The 20,972-nt window shown below is 44.8% G+C and overlaps 1 protein-coding gene across 3 annotated transcripts in view; it reads left to right on the top strand.

Annotated features, from left to right (window-relative positions):
• The window catches only part of LOC128328071 (cystine/glutamate transporter-like), a 60,129-nt gene that overhangs the window by 38,117 nt on the left and 1,040 nt on the right, over positions 1–20,972 (top strand). For 2 of the 3 annotated variants that reach the window (XM_053257660.1, XM_053257663.1), the window contains exons 10-15: positions 766–889; positions 4,700–4,803; positions 7,590–7,686; positions 10,848–10,997; positions 12,935–13,112; positions 14,697–20,628. In XM_053257660.1, coding sequence (XP_053113635.1) covers positions 766–889; positions 4,700–4,803; positions 7,590–7,686; positions 10,848–10,997; positions 12,935–13,112; positions 14,697–14,761 — 718 coding nt within the window. In that variant the 3' untranslated portion in view covers positions 14,762–20,628. Of the gene's footprint in view, positions 1–765; positions 890–4,699; positions 4,804–7,589; positions 7,687–10,847; positions 10,998–12,934; positions 13,113–14,696; positions 20,629–20,972 lie in introns of those variants that run through there. The other variant, XR_008308983.1, reaches the window with a different exon arrangement.

Raw genomic sequence — 20,972 nt, 5'->3', positions numbered from 1 at the left:
TGGGGTGGAGGCTGTTGTACTCATGACTGTAATGATCAAAAGGGTGGGGGATACAAAATCCATCCTCTAGCTGTGAGGAGTCCCAGGTAGGATGCTACCATCCACTTTTCTATTTGAGCAGATTCACACTTCCCAGGGGAATATTCTGGGAGAGTAAAATGGAAAACCCCTCCCTACAAGAAAGGCCTGAGCAGTCTAGGGCCTCCAAGAGCATGTGACTAGGGCAGGACCCAATAAGCAGTGACTCTAAATAATAAAAACAAGGATTTATTACTAATTGGATGATAAGGAAACTATAGAGGCATCAGCAATTGCTGCTTTCATTCAAGTGAAACCCTTCCCCAGGTATTACAAGAACCACACAGTCAGATCTAAGCACTTAAACAAAAATAAATTCCCTGACACGTCTAGCTAAACTGGTCCTTATCCTTCCTACTTACTTCTAGGTAAGGCATTCCCAGTTGATTTCCAGCCCAAAGCCGTTAGTCTCCCTTTTCGTACAGTAGCTGCTGATCAGACCTCACTCAGAGGCCTCCAGGGAAGAACTGAACTCTAACACACCGCTCCCCTACTCCTGTATAGGCTGTTGACCAGTAAACCCTTCCCCTCACTCTGGATTGGGCCACAGGGATTTGATTTTCTCCTTTGGAGAAGCCCACTCTCAAGCAGTTACTCTAATTGAAGCCTAGTCCTCCCTCAAGCCTGACTATCTCTACAATAATTTTTTTTCTTCTCCCCCTCTCCCTGTTTTTGTTGTTGTTGCAGAAACATCCCTCTGGCTGTGATTGTGTCTGTGATCACTGTGATTGTGGGTTATATGCTTACCAATGTTTCCTATTACACAGTACTTACAGCAACAGATGTCCTGGCCTCCCAGGCAGTCGCTGTGGTGAGTTGAAAGCCGGCATTGTTGATAATATCAGCTTAATTTCCCCACCAGAGGGTTCAATTTGCAGTAGATGGAAGGGAAACCTGGCTTCCAGCACAGTGGCAGTTCAAAACAGGCTTCCCAGAACAAAGTCATCGGAATTGTTATATTACCGTGCCATCTCAGAATAGCAATTAGAGTAGCCCTTTACTCAATCAGAAATGGAAAGTGTGGGGACTGGACTGTTATCATCTGGAGAGGTTCCACCTGCTTTTTCTTACTTACAGAAGCAATATTAACTTGCAGCAAAACTTTTATTCAAGTGTGTCCAGTTCACCTAGGTTGATACGACTACAACTATTTAGATAGCACTTTTCAACAAAAGTTCCCAAAGTAGTTTACATAGAGCAATAAAATAAACAAAATATATATAAATAAGGAGGGATTCTGACCTCAAAGGGCTCACAATCTAAAAAGAAACATAACACAGACACCAGCAAGAGCCACTGGAGGGATGCTGTGCTGGGGTTGGAGAAGGCCAGTTGCTCTCCCTCTGCTAAATAAAGATTATCACCACTTTAGTAGAAAGGTGGTGAATCTCTGGATACAAAAGCCCTGTTCGGAGGTTATTTAAAATTACGCTGTACACAATTACAGTGCCAAAAGTGGGTCTGGTAGTCCCAGCTCCGCATGTCACTCACCTCCCTCACCATGCTCTTCACAGTTACAGCAGCATTCGTCTGAAATGGCGAATGCCATAATGGTGACAACAAAACATTTTCTTGTGTTTTGGTTTAAAAAAAAACAACAAAAACCCGTAGAGTGATATTGGCTGACATACTGCACAAGGCTATATCAGCCCAGTAACTTGGTGTGCACACAAGCTGTGCCAATTGCAAAAATGCAAAATTGCATTTGTTACAAATGATGTGACACAAGAGTAAACCCATTATTTCCAGTGGGCTTACTCTTGTGTCACATCATTTGCACAACATGTATGCATAAAATAGCTGGGCTGACGTACCCTTGTGCAGTATGTCAACCATTGACTACACTGAGGGCTATTTGGAATGAAATTGACTATACTGGACATCAGTTCAATCTAGTCAAGTTCATCACTCTGCCTGCTGACTTGTATGGAATTAGGGTCGGTGGTTCCATTTAGCTAAAAAGAGCCAGCCGCTGTTCCTTTTGCAGGAGAAAGGACCCCCTCTCCTGTTGCCCATTTCTGACATTGTCATTCTACTGATACTGGAGAAAGGGCTACCCAACATCCTGCAGGTGTTGGCAAACAACAGACAACATATGTATACATCATACAACATCATTGGGTGACTCTGGACCAGTCATGTATCTCTCAGCCTAACCTACCTCACAGAGTTGTTGTGAGGATAAAAATAACCATGTACACTGCTCCGAGCTGCTCGGAGGAAGAGCGGGATATAAGTGTATTAATAATAATAATAATAATAATAATAATAAATAATAAATACAACTCCCATCATCCCTGACTATTGGCCACTGTGGCTGGAAATGCTGGGAGCTGTAGTCCAAAAACAGCTGGAGGGTTGACATTGAGTATCCCTAGGTTAGTACCATGGTCAGGACCAGCCACAGGGGTAGGCGAGCATGGTAGTTGCCCAGTGCGCCTGCCTGAAGGGGAGACCAAGCTGAGCTTGCTGGCTCACTGTTTGTCGAGTGTCTTGTCTGCAGTGAGCTAGGGAGAAAGAGGGTAGAAGTCTGAAGAAGAAGCTGCAGAAGGCCTGGGATCAGGAGCATATCTGCAGTTGAACAAAGGAGACTAGTGTCCTTGGACCCCCGTGGGAGGGGCACCCACTGGCCCGGTGACAGCTCTCTCTTTGCTGTCTCCTCACTCCTCTCCGAAGAATAATTTTTAACCCCCCCCCCCAATTTTATTGAAACATAAGCAAAAGAAAAGAAAAACATTGTCATGATATTTCTTTAAGCAAGGACTAGAAAGAAAACATTCTGAATATATTAACACTTCTAAGAAAATTCGGCAGCAATGATCAACATTTGATTACATCTGATCCACACTTGGTTGCATAAAGCTGGGTACATAAAGCTTCACAAATCAAATCCAGACAATGGGAACAAATGATGTCCTTGTCAAATATTAAAGTTTATGAAGGGATCCCAAGTCGACGTAAACTCTCCGAAGACTAAGATGGGAGTAGGGATGGGCCCAGACTGGTCCGGAGGCCATTGAAAAGGCCTCTGGACCGGTCCGGACCTGGGTGGTTCGGATGGGGGTGGGGGGTAGCTTTAAGAGCAGCGAGAGGGTTTACTTACCCCTCCCGCCACTTTCCCGCTCTGGCTCCCGTAATCTTCAGAGTAATTGGGGCGGCAGGATACCTCCCTGCCGCCCCTTCCCCGCTGCTGGTCTGCAAAAACTCCCAGTAATCCTTTGTGCGCACGCACATCAGTGACGTGAAGCGTGCGCATGACGTGCGCGCACGCAAAGGATTACTGGGAGTTTTTGCAGACCAGCAGCGGGGAAGGGGCGGCAGGGAGGTATCCTGCCACCCCAATTACTCTGAAGATTACGGGCGCCAGAGCGGGAAAGCGGCGGGAGGGGTAAGTAAACCCTCCCGCCGCTCTTAAAGTTACCCCCCACCCCAGTGCCGGACTGCAGTGTGGCGGTTCCGTGCACACCCCTAGATGGGAGGAGCAGGAGCCCATCTGCACTTTTGGTCCCAGGGCCCACTCCAATATTGCTACACCCCTGTCTGTGACACTTCAGTAGGATTCCAGAACTGGAGCTGGAGAGCATTGGGAGCAAAGCAGCAAATGTCTTGGAAGGAGCTCTGGGCCCTTTTCATGGGCATTGGTGGGAAAGCCTGGGAACTACCGTAGGGCTTGTGGCACTACTTGTTTTTGCAAACCTGCACAAGCCACTACAACTTGGCAACACCAATGAACTAACCAGGGGGGCACTTTTCACCCCAGGGACTTTTCACCCCAGGGTGCCGGGGTGTGTAGGGGGAGAGTAACTGGCCCTATCCACCCCCAGCACAGTACCTCCAGTGACTGTTACTGGTGCCTATCTTATGCTCTTTTTCTTTTTTTTAAGATTGTGAGCCCTTTGGAGACAGGGATCCTTCTTATTTATTTATTATTTCTCTGTGTAAACTGCTTTGGAAACTTTTGTTGAAAAGCTGTATATAAATATTTGTCATTCTTGTGTCATTTATCCTAGGGCCGGCTCTGACCATGGTAGTATTAAAGGAGAATTTGCTCCAGTGGCCCACAGAAACAACGATCTGTATGATAGCGCCAAACTGTCATACAGTTTGGGAACCTCCCCATTCAGATGTGCCTTAAGCAACCTCTGAGAACCTTATTATAAAGTAATATTATAGAATGAAGGCAAATGGCAGAAGAAGAAAACAACCATTAAATGGAAATGTTCCCTGTAACAGGGATTTCCAGATGTTGTGGACTACAAAAGATGTTGTGGACTACAAAAGGCCATTGCAGTTGGGGATTATGAGAGCTGTAGTCCACAACATCTGGGAATCCCTGTTACAGGGAGCACTGGTTCCCAGGTCTCCATGTGATTACAAACCAAAAGGTTAGTCAATATTGTTTGTGGACTGGGAAAGTCATATTCATTTCTGGACCTGTAATAATATCTCTGGCCTTGCTTGAAGGAAGAGGAACAAGTATATGCAAATATGGAACAACATAGAGTGGGATGTACAGTATGTCACAACTCTTAGTAAAGGCCATCCAGTGATTCTCTCTCACCATCGACTCCATTCATCACTAGCCTCAAGTTTCTTGAGCACAAACGTATCTTTCTTCCAGAGTTTTGCACGCAAAGCTTTCCAGAGCCTTATCTCGGTGGTCCCGGTCCTGGTTTCTCTGTCTTGTTTTGGAACCATGAATGGAGGAATCTTTACATTTTCAAGGTCAGTGGTTTGATATTTTTAAAGGGCTGATTTGAGGGTTCAATATGTTAACATGATTTGAAAACCTGGAGAGCCTGCTGCAAAGGAGCAGTGGGAGAGGGTGATCTGGAACAGGGAACTGGCGAGACAGAGAGTGCTTAACCCTTCTCATACCTGGAGGCTTTACAGACAGGGCTTCTACCCCGAATCTCCAGAAGAGACTGTGTGCGTTCACACACCAGCCAAACTTAACCTGAAGTTCCTCCAAGATCCGTGGACCCACTCCACACACAAATCGGGCTTTGTCTCCCAAATTCTAGCTTATCTTGAGGTATTTCCAGGTTTTAAAACTGCTGGTTTTAAGCTACTTTTTCTAAAAACACCGGAGCAAATAGGGAGAGGCACAGACGTAGAATCATTAGCATGATAAGAGGGATACTCTCTTTAGCAATGCAGATGTAGCTCTTTCCTACTCTCTCTTCTCCCCTCGCCCACCTGCCCGCCATTGGCTAAAAGGAAAACACAGGGCAAAACATGTGAACTTGCATCAAAACAAAAACCAGGAGCAGAGGGGAGATGCCACAAGTGTGATTTGAAATGGCTTGGCTCAACATTGACCCTGCAGCACGAAGCCATGTGTGAATAACTCTCAGCTGCCTCTGCTCCGAAATTCCCATGCCTGCTGCTTTCCCTAACCTTACAAACATGCACCTGTAACCTTGTAGCAGAGAGGGGGAGATACCCACCTTTTGGCAGGTTTGGGCGGAAATCATAGCAGGGGAGGGGTTAAGCATCTCTGCTTCAAGTTGCCCCACTCCCCTGCCGCTTTTGCAGTGAAGAAGTTGACTCCTGGGATTTCTTACAGGTGTTAATGTGTATTGTTTAGTGAAGCCTTCCCACAGCCATATTTTGAGGCACCAAAACAACCACCAACTGATTAGTTTTTCCCCTCTGGTTTTGAAGGGTGATCTGGTCTTGTAATAGCACCTCCCTTATAGTAAGATACTAAATGGTTACTTCCTGAATTGCTTTTTAGGTTCTGGTGTGCTTGCTATTTGGTTTTTAGCATGTGCTGTGTGTAGGACCATCATATAAAAATGAGTGGGGGGGGGGACACTTCGCTGTTTTGAGTAGCCAAATATCTGGAAAAAATTGAGATTTAAATATGCAGGAGTACGTTATTATATTTATATTGACCTTGATGATATACTTATATATAAAAAATTTATATAGATAGATATGGATTATATAATATATATATATGGATTGCTAGGAACTTTGGAGCTGAGGGAAGGGGAGGTTGAGGTAGGCCAGGGCCGTTCAGCTTTGGTCCTCCTGCAGATGGAGTGAAGTGGTCTATGAAGTGGGATTATGGGAGTTGCAAGATTCTAAATTGTCATGTAAGACCATTTAGTTGGTCTAGGATTATGGGAGTTGTAGTTCAAAAACAGCTGGGGGGCCTAAGTTGAGCAGGCCTCAGGTAGGCACTAGATTAGTGTTCCCTGTAACAGAGATTCCCAGATTTTGTTGACAATACTCCCAGAATCCTCAGCCAAAGGCCATTACAGCTGGAATTGCTGGGAGTGGTAGTCTGGGAATCCCTGTTACAGGGAACACTGCACTAGCCTAGATATCATTTTGGTTTTGTCCCTGTTCAACCTGCTGTAATCAAAATGGAAGAGCCTCTCACACAAAAGTGTCTCCACCGTAGATAAGTCGCAGACACTTCTCATGAAAACAAGTCCAAACTACATGTTTCAGAAGAAGACAAAAAGTTTCACTAATTATATCCATTGTCAGATTACAAGATATTTCATTCTGAAGTGTTCATATATCTGAGGTTCTGCCATCTTGTTTTGGAGAACTCTGTCTGTCTGTCACCAGATCCATATCCTGCCCCTTATCCAAAGAGATCAAGCTGACATAAGTGGGGGTGATTAATTTTCTCCTCCAACAACCATGTGACTGTGAGGTAAGATAGGTTGAGAGAGAAGTTCGGCTTTTCACACACAGTAAGGTGGTATCTAGGGTTGCCAACTGTTCTTCTATCCCTGTTGCTGTGCAATTAATAGTAACTCGACATGGAGAAGCTTATGTTTTCTGTATATGAGGCTGCTGTTCAAAAGGCTCAGCAGCAGGAGCCAGCAGAGCACTTAGCAGCTGTATCTTCTTCTGACAACTCATTACCTTGATACAGATGATTGGGTATTCACTGGTGACTATTATGGTGTACGTATGCCTGAGTGAGGATGGGGAGGTGGAGGTTAATCCTACAAATTCCATGCTACAAGGCCTTCCATAAGCTATTGCTTTAGAGAGCTGTGGCTTTTCATAAAGGATCATTGCAAAAGTGAAAGACAGAACATGTAGAGCAACTCTAGGGAGAAATAGGGACTGACATGCAGAGCAAGGATGCACCCAAGCAGCTATTTTTGACATTATCCTCTTTCCCAGGAAGCTCTCTGTGCCACCCAAAAATGTCCCTGAGGGTTGTGCAGCCCTTGGGGACATGTTTTCAGGTGGTACAGAGGGTCTCCTGGGGAAGGGGAGAGCATGAAAAATGGCTGCTTCCTGCTGCACCAATGCATTTAGTTGGGAAGTTCTATTAGGCTGCTCTCTGGCTGCACTGATACACCCTTGCTCGCTCTCTCTCTGTGTGTGTGTGTGTGTGTGTGTGTGTGTGTACCAGTATGGTTGTTAAGGGCAAAAGTTCTGGTAGGTCTGTCCATGAGGGCCATTTATCACCAATTCAAGCTGTGTAATAGATAGAAGATTCTGACTATGCCATGTTTGTTTTATCCTTCCAGAACCCTGTTTGTGGCTTCAAGGGAGGGACAGTGGCCTCCCCTCTTCTCTATGATCCATATTCAGAGACATACCCCCCTTCCAGCTGTCATGTTGATGGTAAGAGCAGTGGCAGCACCAGACACCAGCAACAGCCACTGGAGGGATGCTGTGCTGGGGCAGGATAGGGCCAGTTGCTCTCCCACTGCTAAATATAAGAGAATCACCACAGTGACACAAGAGCGGCATGTCCCCACAGACCCTCCTAACATGCATGCTTGGTGAGTCAGAATGTCAGCCACTGAGCCTCAGTTCAGTCTTCCATGCTCTAGTCACCTGCAGGATGGACTACTGTAATGTGCTTTATGTGGGGCTGTCTTGGAAGACAACTTCAAAAACTGCAGCTGGTCAAAAATGTGATCATCAAGATTTGTTCAGTTAGCAAGGATCCCAAACAATGACAGAAGACAGGGGCGTAACTATAATAGGGCAAGGGGAGACAGTTGTCTGGGGGCCCACTGCCTTGGCCTCCCCCCAGAGGCAAGTCACATGACTGATTCCCCCAGCCGCGGGCTTCCTTCAGTTGTATTCATCCTCTGAAATTGATGTAAGTGTTAAGACCTGGAGCTAACAGAACAGCATGTCTTTCTCTAGTACCATTAAATGGCTTGCCTCTTCCACAATTTACAAAACCTTTAAAAAATAATTTAGTTCTTTACTTCAGTGACGGGGAGGCATTTTAAAATCTTGTCTCTGGGCCCACTCCAACCTTGCTATGCCCCTGACAGAAGATGCAAGCAAAGGAAGAAGTGAGGCTTAGGAAAGACGTTATAGAAGGATCCCAGATTATTTTTTGAGGGGTTTTTTAAAGGTATTGGCTGACACCCAGACTAAGTTATTCATTAGTACTACTTAGAGGTTATTCTAAAGGTCTACTAGATTTCAGCAGGACTACCTAGGCATGACTTCGTCTAGATGTCAGCCATTGATAGGTTTACAGTTAGTAGTTTCATGTCCTGGGCTGACTAAATTACTCAGCAGAAATCCTATTGAAATTAAATAGTCTTTTAGGTAACCCTAAATAGAGTAGAACTATTGAGTAATGTAGTTTTGGATGCCAGCCCTGGTCTTCAGCCCTAAAGGGAAATGAACCATAGCCAACATCTCCATGTATACAGCCATAAAAGTGTGTAAATAAATTAATAAATTAAAATCCAGATGATTACTCAACTGAAAATCATTAACGGGCTGACACCTCTGGCTGATGCACATATTTTGTATTGATATTCTGTAAAACATTCCAATGAATTTGTTCTCATATATCTAAAATATTGAGTTTTGTAATTGACTGACCTGTCAGTGCAAAATGTTGACCTTGGATTTGTGAGTTTCCACTCTTAAAAACTTAGAACGCAACTCAGAAAAATAACTTAATTCAGTGAAACTTCACCTGCAGCCTGTTTTGAATGGGGGCAGCAACCTCCAGAAGCCAAGGATTCACTACTTAGTACTTCTAGATCCAGCCCTATTCTTGGGTCCTTAAGCAGGCCTGTCTAGGATGCATCTGGTACACTAGATGCATCTGGTACACTAGATACCCTTCCCTGGTGAAACTGGGTGATGTCCTGACTATGCATGCATTAGGAGTGTCTGCAGAGATGCACAGGGAGCTCTCGCACAATTTCCCAAGTCCTCTCTGAGCATTGTTGCGCCAGAGAGCTAAGACTTCTGAGCACTGCCTGCACTCTGGGAGCACCTTGAAAGAGTGGAAAATATGTGTCTGGTGGTCAGCCCCCTGGCACAACAGGGCAAATGCAGGCAGACTGAGCAGGGCGGTTACACAAGGGCTCCCGGCATGTCCCCACAGACCCTCTTAACATGCATGCTTCGTGAGTCAGAATGTCAGCCACTGAGCCTAGGTTCAGGCTTCCGTGCTCTAGTCACCTGCAGGATGGACTACTGCAATGTGCTTTATGTGGGGCTGTCCTGGAAGACAACTTCAAAAACTGCAGCTGGTCAAGAATGTGATCATCAAGATTTTATCTCGGACCAAGTGGTGTCTCTCTTATATTTAGCAAGGGGAGAGGTCGAGCCGAATCTCATGGGTCAGTCTGAGACTGGTTCGGGGTTTTAAGATAAAAAAAACTTTCCACCCCGAGGACTTGGGGGTGCTGCTACGGCCATGGGGGGGAGGGATCTCCAGTGGTTCTCCCTCCCCCCGGCCTCCCTGCTGTCCCATTTTGGGGCCATTTCGGCTCTATCTGAGCTCACGGTGGCCATTTTGGAGGCAACTGTGCATGCGCATGGCTGGGTCATGACCTAGCCACGCAAATGGCCCATGTGCATGCGCAGCAGCCTCCAAAATGGCTGTGAACTCAGAGAGGGCCAGAGACCGGGGGAAGGCCTGTGGGGGGGAGGGAGAACCACCGGAGAACCCCTGTGGCCGCAGCAGCACCCCCGAGGCCTCAGAGGTCATGATTCTGCCATTTTAACCCCCCCCCCAGTCCCTGGCACCCCCAGACTGGGCCTAAACTGGCTCAAATTTGAGCCAAGTAGTGCCCCTTGTTTGGGGTGCCAAAACCAAACATTCCTGGTTCTGTTCGACTCCAGTTCGGACTCGGACTGAACCAGGCAAGCCGGTTTCGTGCATATCCCTGCCAGTGGCTGTTGCTGGTGTCTACTTTGTGTTTCTTTTTAGACTGTAAGTTCTTTGGAGACAGGACTCATTGTTCTTTAAAAAACAATGTAAAAAATGTAAATTTGAGCACGTCTTTTTTGAAAAGTGGTATATAAAATTCCAAATAATAATTTGAACTGCCTGAATTTACCTTATTCTATAGAAAGACAAGACAAAGGTGTTAGAAATAAATAAAGGCTTGGCTCTTTGGCAGGGCAAGCACTGGTGGTGCTGCTCCAGCACTACTACTCCAACAAATATTTGTATACCGCTTTTCAACAAAAGCTCTTAAAGGGGTTTACATAGAAAATAAATAGAGAAGATGGTTGCCTTTTCACAAATTGCTCACTCTGGAGGACTGCTGTGCTGGGATTGGATATGGTCTGCTAAAAATAAGAGAATCACCCCTTTAAAAGGTGCCTCTATTTTTACTTAGCAGTGGTAAGTTGGTTCTTAAGATTGCATACGAGGGTATACAGAAGACTTTTTGCAAGAAGCAGAAGAAACATCTTTTAACAGCCTCTGCCCCCGCCTGGCCGCGCTACTTCCCTGGGTGAAATCCAAAACTACTGCTTATTAGATCTTCTATCTTTTCACCCCTCAGTTCCCTCTGGTCACAGCCATGATTTGTGTGGGAGATCTTTACCACCTACTGAACTTCTTCAGCTTCTCACGATGGCTCTTCATAGGGTTAGCCACCCTTGGACTGATAGTTCATCGTTGCCGCCACCCTGAGATACTCAGCCCGTTCAAGGTAACGGTGTGCAAAGTTGGGCTAATGATGCATGATTTTAACTGCACGTGTAGTTTTGCCCTGACTCTGCCAAGTTCTTCACAACAGGTAAAGCACAGTGAAAATACTGGGTAAATGTCTTCTTGCATATTAGCAACTTACAGAACTTTGAAAAAAGTACAGCTTAAAAACATTTTTTGAGAAGATAGTTTGGACAACTCTCCCTAATACAGCTGTGATCTTGGAAAGGCAGAACACCAGTGATTATGTTATGTACAGCTACTGCTCCCTAGTGGCCAGAATCCCTAATTTCCACATATTTTAAAACAAGGATGCATATACTTTGCATCTGTACAGGTTTTTCTTGTTGAGGGTTCAGTGCACCGATTTTGCACATACAGCTTTTGCACCCATCTGGAAACAATTCCCAGACGGAATCCTCTACTGCACATGACCAAACAAAGGAATGGAAAATTCAAACTACCCATTGCTTAATTTTCTCTGTCACCCACTTCTGTAGAACAACAAAAAGGCTCTCAAAGTAGTTGACATGGCAAATAAAATGAAAAAGGATGGTTTCTTGTCCTCATTTTAAAAGAACCACAAGGAAGATACCAGCAAGCAGCCACCCACTGAAGAGAAGCTGTGCTGGGCTGAATAGGCAGTTGGTCTCCCGCTCCTAGATATAAGGAAGGACAGCTGGTCTTGTCGCAAACATGAATTGTCCCCTTTGCTAAGCAGGGTCTGCCTTGATTTGCATTTGAATGGGAGACAGCAGGAGTGAGCACTGTATTATGTCCCCCTTAGGGGATGGGGCTGCTGCGAGAAGAGCACCTGCATGCAGAAAGTCCCAAGTTCTCTCCTGGCATCTTCAGACAGGGCTGAGAGAGTCTCCTGTCTGCAACCTTGAAGAAGCCTCTGCCAGTCTGTGTAGGCAATAGTGAGCTAGAATGGTCTGACTCAGAAGGCAGCTTCCTATGTTGCTTTATTCCTAAGAGAACCACCACTTGAAAAGTGCCTCTTTGCCCACTTAGCAGGGAGAGAGGCATCTGATCTCGTCCCAGTTAGCAGTAACTAGAGCCCAATCCAGCATCTAGTTCATGAGAGCTTATGCTAAAATTAATTTGTTAGTCTTTAGGGTACCACAAGATCCCCCCCCCTTTTTTTTTTTTTGCTGTGAGACTAACAGAGCTATAACTCCCTCTTTGGAAGTCTTTACAATCCAGGAGCAGCAATTCTTGGCTCTGAGGAAACATCAGCCAATCATCCCTGACTATTGCAAGTGAGGTCAGCTTAACCAAGGATGGCCATTCAGTAGCTGTAACAATATTATGCATGTGCATGTGCATCTATGGTGTATGGCATGTCTATGGTGTAGCTTTTTCTAGATATTTAAAGCACCTCTAGGGCCATAGTTGCAAGGGAACCTTTGGGAGTCTGGCTATATCAAGGATGCTCTATATCCCTTCCCTGAATTTTCAATTTTATTATTATTATCTTTAAAGTAAGGCTCTAGTCCCTTTTTATTTGTGGAGATATAGGGCATGCAAGTAGTATTCTACCCAATTGCTCAGAGCCATTTAATGTGACATGAGAACATTCGTTTTTGGAAGACCCTAACTTTTTGTTTTCTTTTTGCCCCAAACCAGCCATGGGATGTGACCATGAGGGTGGGCTCAGTTTGGATAAATTTGGGGCAAAGAGAGGTGAGGTGTGTGTAACTCTTCCATATGCTGTGTGACCCAAATCCAAATTGTTCCCCCCCCCCCGCCAAAACTACAAAGGCAAAGAAGAAGGCAGATATTTTGCTGTTGCAATCAATATTGATTGTGTTATTTTACTCTGTGTTAAAAAGACATTGCTAATCAAGTCTGGTGGAATTTAAAAGGCAATGGAGATCTTTCCCTAAAACATCTGGCTATGTCTTGCAAAATCTGTTTTTCTCCTCTCCTTTCCAGGTTCCGCTTGCCATCCCTGTTTCCTTTACAATCATCTGCCTTTTCACGGTGGGAATGTCCTTCTACTCGGACCCAATAAGTATCAGCATTGGCTGTGCCATGGTTTTAAGTGGCTTTCCAGTTTACTATTTGTTGCTCGTCAACCAGTCTATGCGAAAATGTTGCCGTACCACATTCTGTAAGTAGAGACTGGACTATTTTCAATTAAGAATATATGAAGAGCCCAGCTGCATCAGGCCAAGGTCTATTTAGGCCAGCATCTTTTTCCCCACAGTGGCCAACAAACAGGAGGTGAAGGAATGGAGAGCCAGTCTTACAGTAAAGTAAAGTGTGCCGTCGAGTCGGTGTTGACTCCTGGCGACCACAGAGCCCTGTGGTTGTCTTTGGTAGAATACAAGAGGGGTTTACCATTGCCTCCTCCCACGCAGTATGAGATGATGCCTTTCAGCATCTTCCTATATCGCTGCTGCAGATATAGATGTTTCCCATAGTCTGGGAAACATACCAGAGGGGATTCGAACCGGCAACTTCTGGCTTGCTAGTCAAGTCATTTCCCCGCTGCGCCATTAGGGGGCTCTCATCTTGCAGTAGCAAGCATTAATTGTCCCCTTTGATAAGCAATGTTTGCTTTGAGTGACTACATGTCTGCTGTAAGATCTTCCCTTTAGGGGATGATCAGTGGCAGAGATCTGCTTGGCATACAGAAGGTTCCAAGTTCAATCCCCGGCAGCATCTCTAGGTAGGGCTGAGGAAGACTCCTGCCTGAAACCTCGGAGAGCCACTGTCAATCAGTGTAGATTATTTGTTACAGGTTTAGTGCTCTCTCAGGGTATATTGAAGCAAAAGAAAGGTTCAGAAAGTGTACATACAAGAATGTTAAGAACATAAGAACAGCCCTGCTGGATCAGGCCCAAGGCCCATCTAGTCCAGCATCCTGTTTCACAGAGTGGCCCACCAGATGCCACTGGAAGCCTACAGGTAGGAGTTGAGGGCATGCCCTTTTCTTCTGCTGTTACTCCCCTGCAACTGGTACTCAGAGGCTGTGAGTGACTGTTTTTTAACCTGGAAGTCACATTTAGCCATCAGGACTAGTAGTCATTGTTGATAGGCCAGTCCTCCATGGATTCCATTGAATATCATCAAGATCACTTTATACCTGTGGCTTGTTCCAGTCTACCATAGGCACAGCACCTGCATGCAGAAGGATGCCCATAGGCCAGAACAGCACCCCGTGTCCTCGTCCCATTTCCCCGTTTTTCTCTGTGTGTGTACATGGGCCATTAGCACACTAGGGTGCTTTCCAGACTAGCTGCTCAATAGCAGCAAAATGCCTCTGTTCAGGCAAGTCGTACTCGAAACGTAAACAGCAGGGGTAGCAGTCTCGCAGAAACTAACAACCCCAAAAAACAGCGACATTCTTATGCCGGATATACGTCCTAGCACTATATCGCAGCGATTAAATTCGAAACAAGGCATTGGCAACGTGAACAGCACCCTGCTGTCCACGTAGGGACTGAGGTGTCACAGCACAGGAATTGTGGATGCACACTTCAGAGATACGACGTGACCCCATTGCAGGGTCTAATCTGGAAAGTGCCCTGGTCTGTATGTGTCTCTGATGAGTGGCTGTGTCTCCATCCTCCCTGTAAAAGCCTGTTATGGTGCCAACACGTGTACCCCTCTGCATGCATTGCAGAAGGAGCCAATAAAGCCGGGAGGCTCACCACATTAAATCTCCCCCCTTTCTTTTTCTTTATTGCAGGTTATTTGACCTTGAAGCTTCAGATACTCTTGAAGGTGGTGCAACAAGAGATCAGGACTTATTGAAGAGCACCAGGGGGATTAAAAACCCAAAGCATATGTACTTTGAAGCTCCGGTTTTGTGACGGCTTCTCCATCAGCCTACATTTTAATGCCACACACATGCAGCACATCCGCACTGAAGCTTCTTGTGCTTTTAGCTTGGTGTTTTGGCACCGGAAGGAAAGTTCATGAGAAGTGCCTCAAAATCAAAGGCACAGGAAACCTTGTGTTGAATCACACCTTAGACTGTGTCAGAAATTAAGCTCATGCTGGTCTTTCTGTTGTCCCCAATCTGCCATACAGATGGACTTGAGTGCCTCTTACCCCTGAAGAAAAACTCATAAAGATCCATCCAAATCTACACCCGATCCCTAAACACAGGCTTCATACAGTTATTCAAAGACATGGAAGCAGTGTTTTATAGCTGGTCATGGTATACAAGCTCTTTTTTGCAGGGAGTGGGACTTGGCTAACCTGGCCAATACGCGTTTTTATGTGCTCCAGGCTGCACTTTAGAAAAGAAAAAGGGGGGGGGGAGCTCTAAGTGTAATAAGCCCTATTTCAAAAGCTATGTGTAGATTTTGGTGTCACTCTCATGAGCTCCTATTGGATGATGCCATGGTGAGTTTCCCCTTATTTTCCAACATCTGGAGCATTTTTGAACGTTTGAAGGTGTTTTTTTTTTTAATGTTGTTTTTAGTGTGTGAAAGGATGGATGCATATCCAACAAAGTGCTCTTGCAGTCAGACAAAGGATATATTGCCTTAGGAGTGAAATTGACTATACCAGAAGCTGCAAGCACATTGGTTTAGCCAATCTCACACTTTTGGATTTTGTGGAACTGCTATTGGAAAGGGGGAAATCACTCCCATTGCTCCAGAGGAACAATCATCTGTATATAGCCACAGTGGCTGTGATTAAGCAAAAAATATATAGACACACACACACACACACACACACACACACACACACACACACACACACAGGATAGCCTATGCACAGTCTTTACTGTAACTGTTACATGGAAGTTAGTTCTACAGAAATCAATGGAACTTATTCCTATCCATATAATATGTCTAGGATTGAGATGCTAGTGTTAAATGCGTGTGTGTGTGTATGACTGCCTGCATGGATAAGTAGTTCCATGCAAGGGGAGGGGGAAGAAAACCATGGACTTGGGGCACATGATGCAGCAAGTTTACTTAAGCTAAGCAGGTCTGGGTCTGTTCAGCGCCTGGATGGGAGACTGCCTGGGAACACCATGTATATCCCTTTGAGTTCCACCATGGAAGCAAGGGAGGATATACATGTAATAAATAAATAAATTGTGTGTATATCAGCTTGCATCTCACATGCATCTATTTCACTGGGAAGCAGCTGTCAACATGCAGGGCAATAGGCGCATATGGTGTGCCATGGATAGTATTTCCATTTTCTTCCTACATGGAACTACAATCCATGTAGGAAAATGGTCACGTTTCAAGCAGCCCACTGATGTTTGAATGTCAGAACAACAACAAAAATGATGCTCCTTTTGGTTGCCACTAAAGAAATCTATAGTACCATTAAAGAGTCCTCATAGCTGTCTTCATATTCCTGCCCCCCAATTCCATTCTATATGCTGGAGAAAGTGGTCTATATGCTGCTTGTCAACCTCCCGATCCAATAATTCTGCAAACCAAAGATGAAAAGAGAAAAATGATTCTGCTACCAAATTAACAATCAAATTGCCAAGATGCTGTAGATCACAACTCAATATTTGTCTCTGGCTTGTACAGTTCAACAGCTGCACAAATATTGAGTCCATCCAATCTAGATAAAAACAATGGGCTCATTCTCACAATTATAATTAGGGTAGAAGAAGCCTCCTATCCTCGTTCAGGAGCTGCACGTGCTCCTGTTTTCTGATATTTAAAAATTATTTATTGTTCAATTTCTATACCGCCTTTCATAAGACATTCCAAGACAGGATTGTCTGTGATTGCCTGTGAGTTTAAAACAAGGTAAGGTTGGAGACAGAGAGCTTGCTTGGTTGGAGGTTGGAGACAGAGGTTGGAGGTTGGAGACAGAGAGCTTGCTTGTGTGATAGCCTGAGCTGGGTAGGTCGAGCATGCCCTACCCAGAATCAGTCCCCCAGCTTTAGAACGGAGGAACCCAGAACGTCCTACCCAGCTTTAAAACATCCTACCCAGCTGGTGCTTAGCGCATGATCAAGCTCCTCACCTCTGACCTTGTTTTAAACTCACAGGTGATCCCAAAATGGGAGTATGCACAGCTCCTGAACTAAGATAGGAGGCTTCTCCTGCCTTAATGATAACCATGAGAACAGCCACTGGGAGAGACACTATGCTGGACTGAATAGGGATAGTTGCTCTCCCCCTGCTAAATATAAGAGAACCACCAGTTAAAAGGTGTCTTTTCCCAGTTAGCAGGGATAGGAACTAAATGCAGCGTATTTCCTGATGGGTGGGTTCTCCAGAATTAATAGGAGCCTAATATTTAATTATTATTAATACAATATTAATACTAATATTACAAGACAATGCAAAATCATGATGACCCTATGGATGTTTCATCAGAAGGAATTTCAGCTCTGTTCCATGGGACTTAGTTTCGTTCCTTGTAAATGTGCTTAGGGCTAAAAGCCTAAATATGTTTAACTAGATAAAATGGTAGCATAATTTGTATTTTAAGATGTGGCTTGTGCTGCACAGCTATACAGTGGAGGCGATGGCAGAACAGTTAAAAGCAGAGACCTGGGCTTCCAGTGTCAAAGCGGAAAGCCCTGCTGGGGGAAACCCACCCACGGGAAAAGGCAGGAACAGTGAGTAGGGTAAGAGTTCAGCATCCTTCCCCTGATTTTCATTGTCTCCCTCTTGCTGTATAGCTGTGCAGCCACATAGGATACTGCCATCAAATAAATAAATCAAATAAATAAATCAAATAAAAATAAATACAATCTATCAAGTCAGAGACCATTGTTTCCAGCTAGCTCAGTATTTTCTACATTCTCTGGCAGCAACTCTCCAAGGTTTCAGGCAGGAGTCTTTCCCAGCCCTACCTGGAGGCTTTACACACAGGGTTTCTACCCCGAATCTCCTTCAGGAGAAAGTGTGTGCGTTCACACACCATCCAAATTTACCCCAAGGTCCCTTCGAGATCCATGGACCCATTCCACACACAAGTTGGGCTTTGTCTTGCGAATTCTAGCTTATCTCGAGGTATTTCCAGGTTTTTTAAAATGCTGGTTTTAAGCTACTTTTTCTGAAAATGCTGGAGCAAACAGGGAGAGGCACAGATGTAGAATCGTTAGCATGATAAGAGGGCTACTCTCTTTAGAAACGCAGAGGTTGCTCTTCAGTACTCTCTCCCTTCCACCCCCCACCATTGGCTAGAAGGAAAACACGAAGGAAAACATGTGAACTTGGATCAAAAGCAAACCCAAAAGCAGAGGGGAGGGGCTGCTTCCCTCAATGCCGCAAGTGCCATTTGAAGTGGCTTCGCTCAACATTTACCCTGCAGCATGAAGCCCTGTGTAAATAACTCCCTGAGGAGATTTCAGGAGTGAACCCCTAGAGAAGTCTATCACTGTCACATCTAATCAGGAAAGTCCCATGAAACCCAGCAGGGCTTAAACCTGAATGGGGCTCAGCTATGTACAGGGCTTATATGCATAAGTCTGGGCTGTATGGCTCTAGGTAATATTCCCCAACAAACACTTTAAAACAGAAAGGTGCTATTGTAAATACTTTTTAAAAAGTGGATTTTAAAAATTCAGTAAAGGAATATTTAAGTTGAGAGTGGGGTTTGTAAATGAATATATCTGTCAATGTAATGAGAATGAAGACTAAACTACTATGGGATTATTTTAATAAAAAGCAGTATAGAATGGAACAATAAATAAATAAAATTTCAGAAGGCTGCAATCCAAAGCACACTTACATAAGAACATAAGAACAGCCCTGCTGGATCAGGCCCAAGGCCCATCTAGTCCAGCATCCTGTTTTGCACAGTGGCCCACCAGATGCCGCTGGAAGCCACAGACAGGAGTTGAGGGCGTGCCCTCTCTCCTGCCATTACTCCCCTGCAACTGGTACTCAGAGGCACCCTGCCCTTGATGCTGGAGGTGGCCCACAGCCCTCCAACTAGTAGCCATTGATAGACCTCTCCTCCCTGAAGTCATCCAAACTCCTCTTAAAGCCATCCAGGTTGTTGGTTGTCACCACGTCCTGTGGCAGAGAGTTCCACAAGTGGATCACGCGTTGTGTGAAAAAGTACTTCTGTTTGTTGGTCCTAGACCTCCTGGCAATCAATTTCATGGACTGACCCCTGGTTCTAGTGTTGTGTGAGAGGGAAAAGAATATATATCTCTCTCTCTACTTTCTCCACACCATGCATGATTTTATAGACCTCTATCACGTCTCCCCATAGTCGTCTGTTTTCTAAACTAAAAAGCCCCAGGTGTTGTAGTCTTGCCTCATAAGAAAGGTGCTCTAGGCCCCTGATCATCTTGGTTGCCCTCTTCTGTACCTTCTCCAGTTCAACAATGTCCTTTTTTAGATGTGGTGACCAGAATTGTACGCAGTACTCCAAGTGTGGTCGCACCATAGTTTTGTATAAGGGCATTATAATGTTAGCAGTTTTATTTTCAATCCCCTTTCTAATGATCCCTAGCATGGAATTGGCCTTTTTCAGAGCTGCCGCACATTGAGTCGACACTTTCAACGAGCTGTCCACCACGACCCCAAGATCCCTCTCCTGGTCCATCACCGACAGCTCGGATCCCATCAGCATATACTTGAAGTTGGGGGTTTTCGTATAAGGCGGTAAGTCTGAATTATTTCAAACTGAATGAAGAAGTTTTTTATGTATAACAACTTGCATTAAATGAGAGATGAAAATCCAAGGAGATTATCTATTTTAGTTTACTGGAGAACTATTTTAAGTCACTATAGTGTGGCCACATTTGGAGTACTGTGTGCATTTCTGGTCACCATATCTTAAGAAGGACATTGTAGAACTGGAAAAGGTGCAGAGGAAGAGGGCAACCAAAATGATCAGGGTCTTGGAGCACCTTCCTATAGCATCTGCGGTGTTTTAGTTCAGAAAAAAGACTACGGGGAGACATGGTAGAGATGTATGAAATTATGCATGCTATAGAGAGAACGGACAGTGAGAAATTTTTCTCCCTCTCACCACACTAGAACCAGGGGTCATCCCATGAAACTAAAGGAAGCATTTTTTCACACAATGCATAATTAATTGATGGAATTCTCCGCCACTGGATGTGGTGATGACCACTAGCTTGGAAAGCTTTAAAAGGGGCTTAGGCAAATTCATGGAGGACAAGTATATCAATGGCTGTAGGCCACCTCCAGCCTCCAAGGAAAGATGCCTTTCAATTCCAGTTGCAGGGGAGCAACTGTTAGGAATCTGGTGGGCCACTGTGTGAAACAGGATGCTGGACTAAATAGGCCTTGGGCCTGATCCAACAGGACTGTTCTTATGTTCTTAACATGTGAACATGGTTTGTTTATCCTGAAGGGTCAAATCCTGATCCCATCTGAGTTCAATGGAAAGTATATTATTAAAGACTGTCAGATCAGGAATGCACTCTAACTTGTTAGAACAAAATCTAAGCAGCAGTTCCAAGACACTTATGTAATCAATTAGTATATGATATAATGTATAAGAAGGAGTTTGAAATAAAGCATTCAAAATCTACTGAGAATTTTTTTCCTGGTTGTCCATTCTCGTGGTAAAATGGGATGAAATGTATAAAAACTGCTGCCTTGTTATTAATTTGCAATCAGCCTTTGAATGAAGACAGATGTAACATTTTAAGAGGCAATAAAGGAGGTGTCGGAGCACCATTGCTGCTATCAAAACAAGGATACTGCTTCTGTCTTGATCAGATTCTAAAGCGGGTTGAGGGGCACTTCTGCAAGTTGTAGCATGGTTCAGATTGAATTGGGGAAAGCTGACGATTGGCTAACACCAATAATTCACTGACACACCTTCCCTCTCCAATTCCTGGAGCACTCTTGCAGAAGCTGCTTTTAAGACACGTCTTAAATTGGGGGATTGTGTGTGTGTGTGTGGGGGGGAGAAGTACAGTTGAGGATGAACACATGTATGTTTGTTAAAACATTTTTAAAATAGGAAAGACTGCCTGACACACAATGGAGAGGAGGCAGAATGAGGATTGCCAGGCCTTCTTGGCATGGGAAGCAAC

Source organism: Hemicordylus capensis, chromosome 5 (assembly GCF_027244095.1).
Source record: "Hemicordylus capensis ecotype Gifberg chromosome 5, rHemCap1.1.pri, whole genome shotgun sequence".
Classification (NCBI taxonomy): domain Eukaryota; kingdom Metazoa; phylum Chordata; class Lepidosauria; order Squamata; family Cordylidae; genus Hemicordylus; species Hemicordylus capensis.
This window is presented reverse-complemented; position numbering and strand designations above follow the sequence as displayed.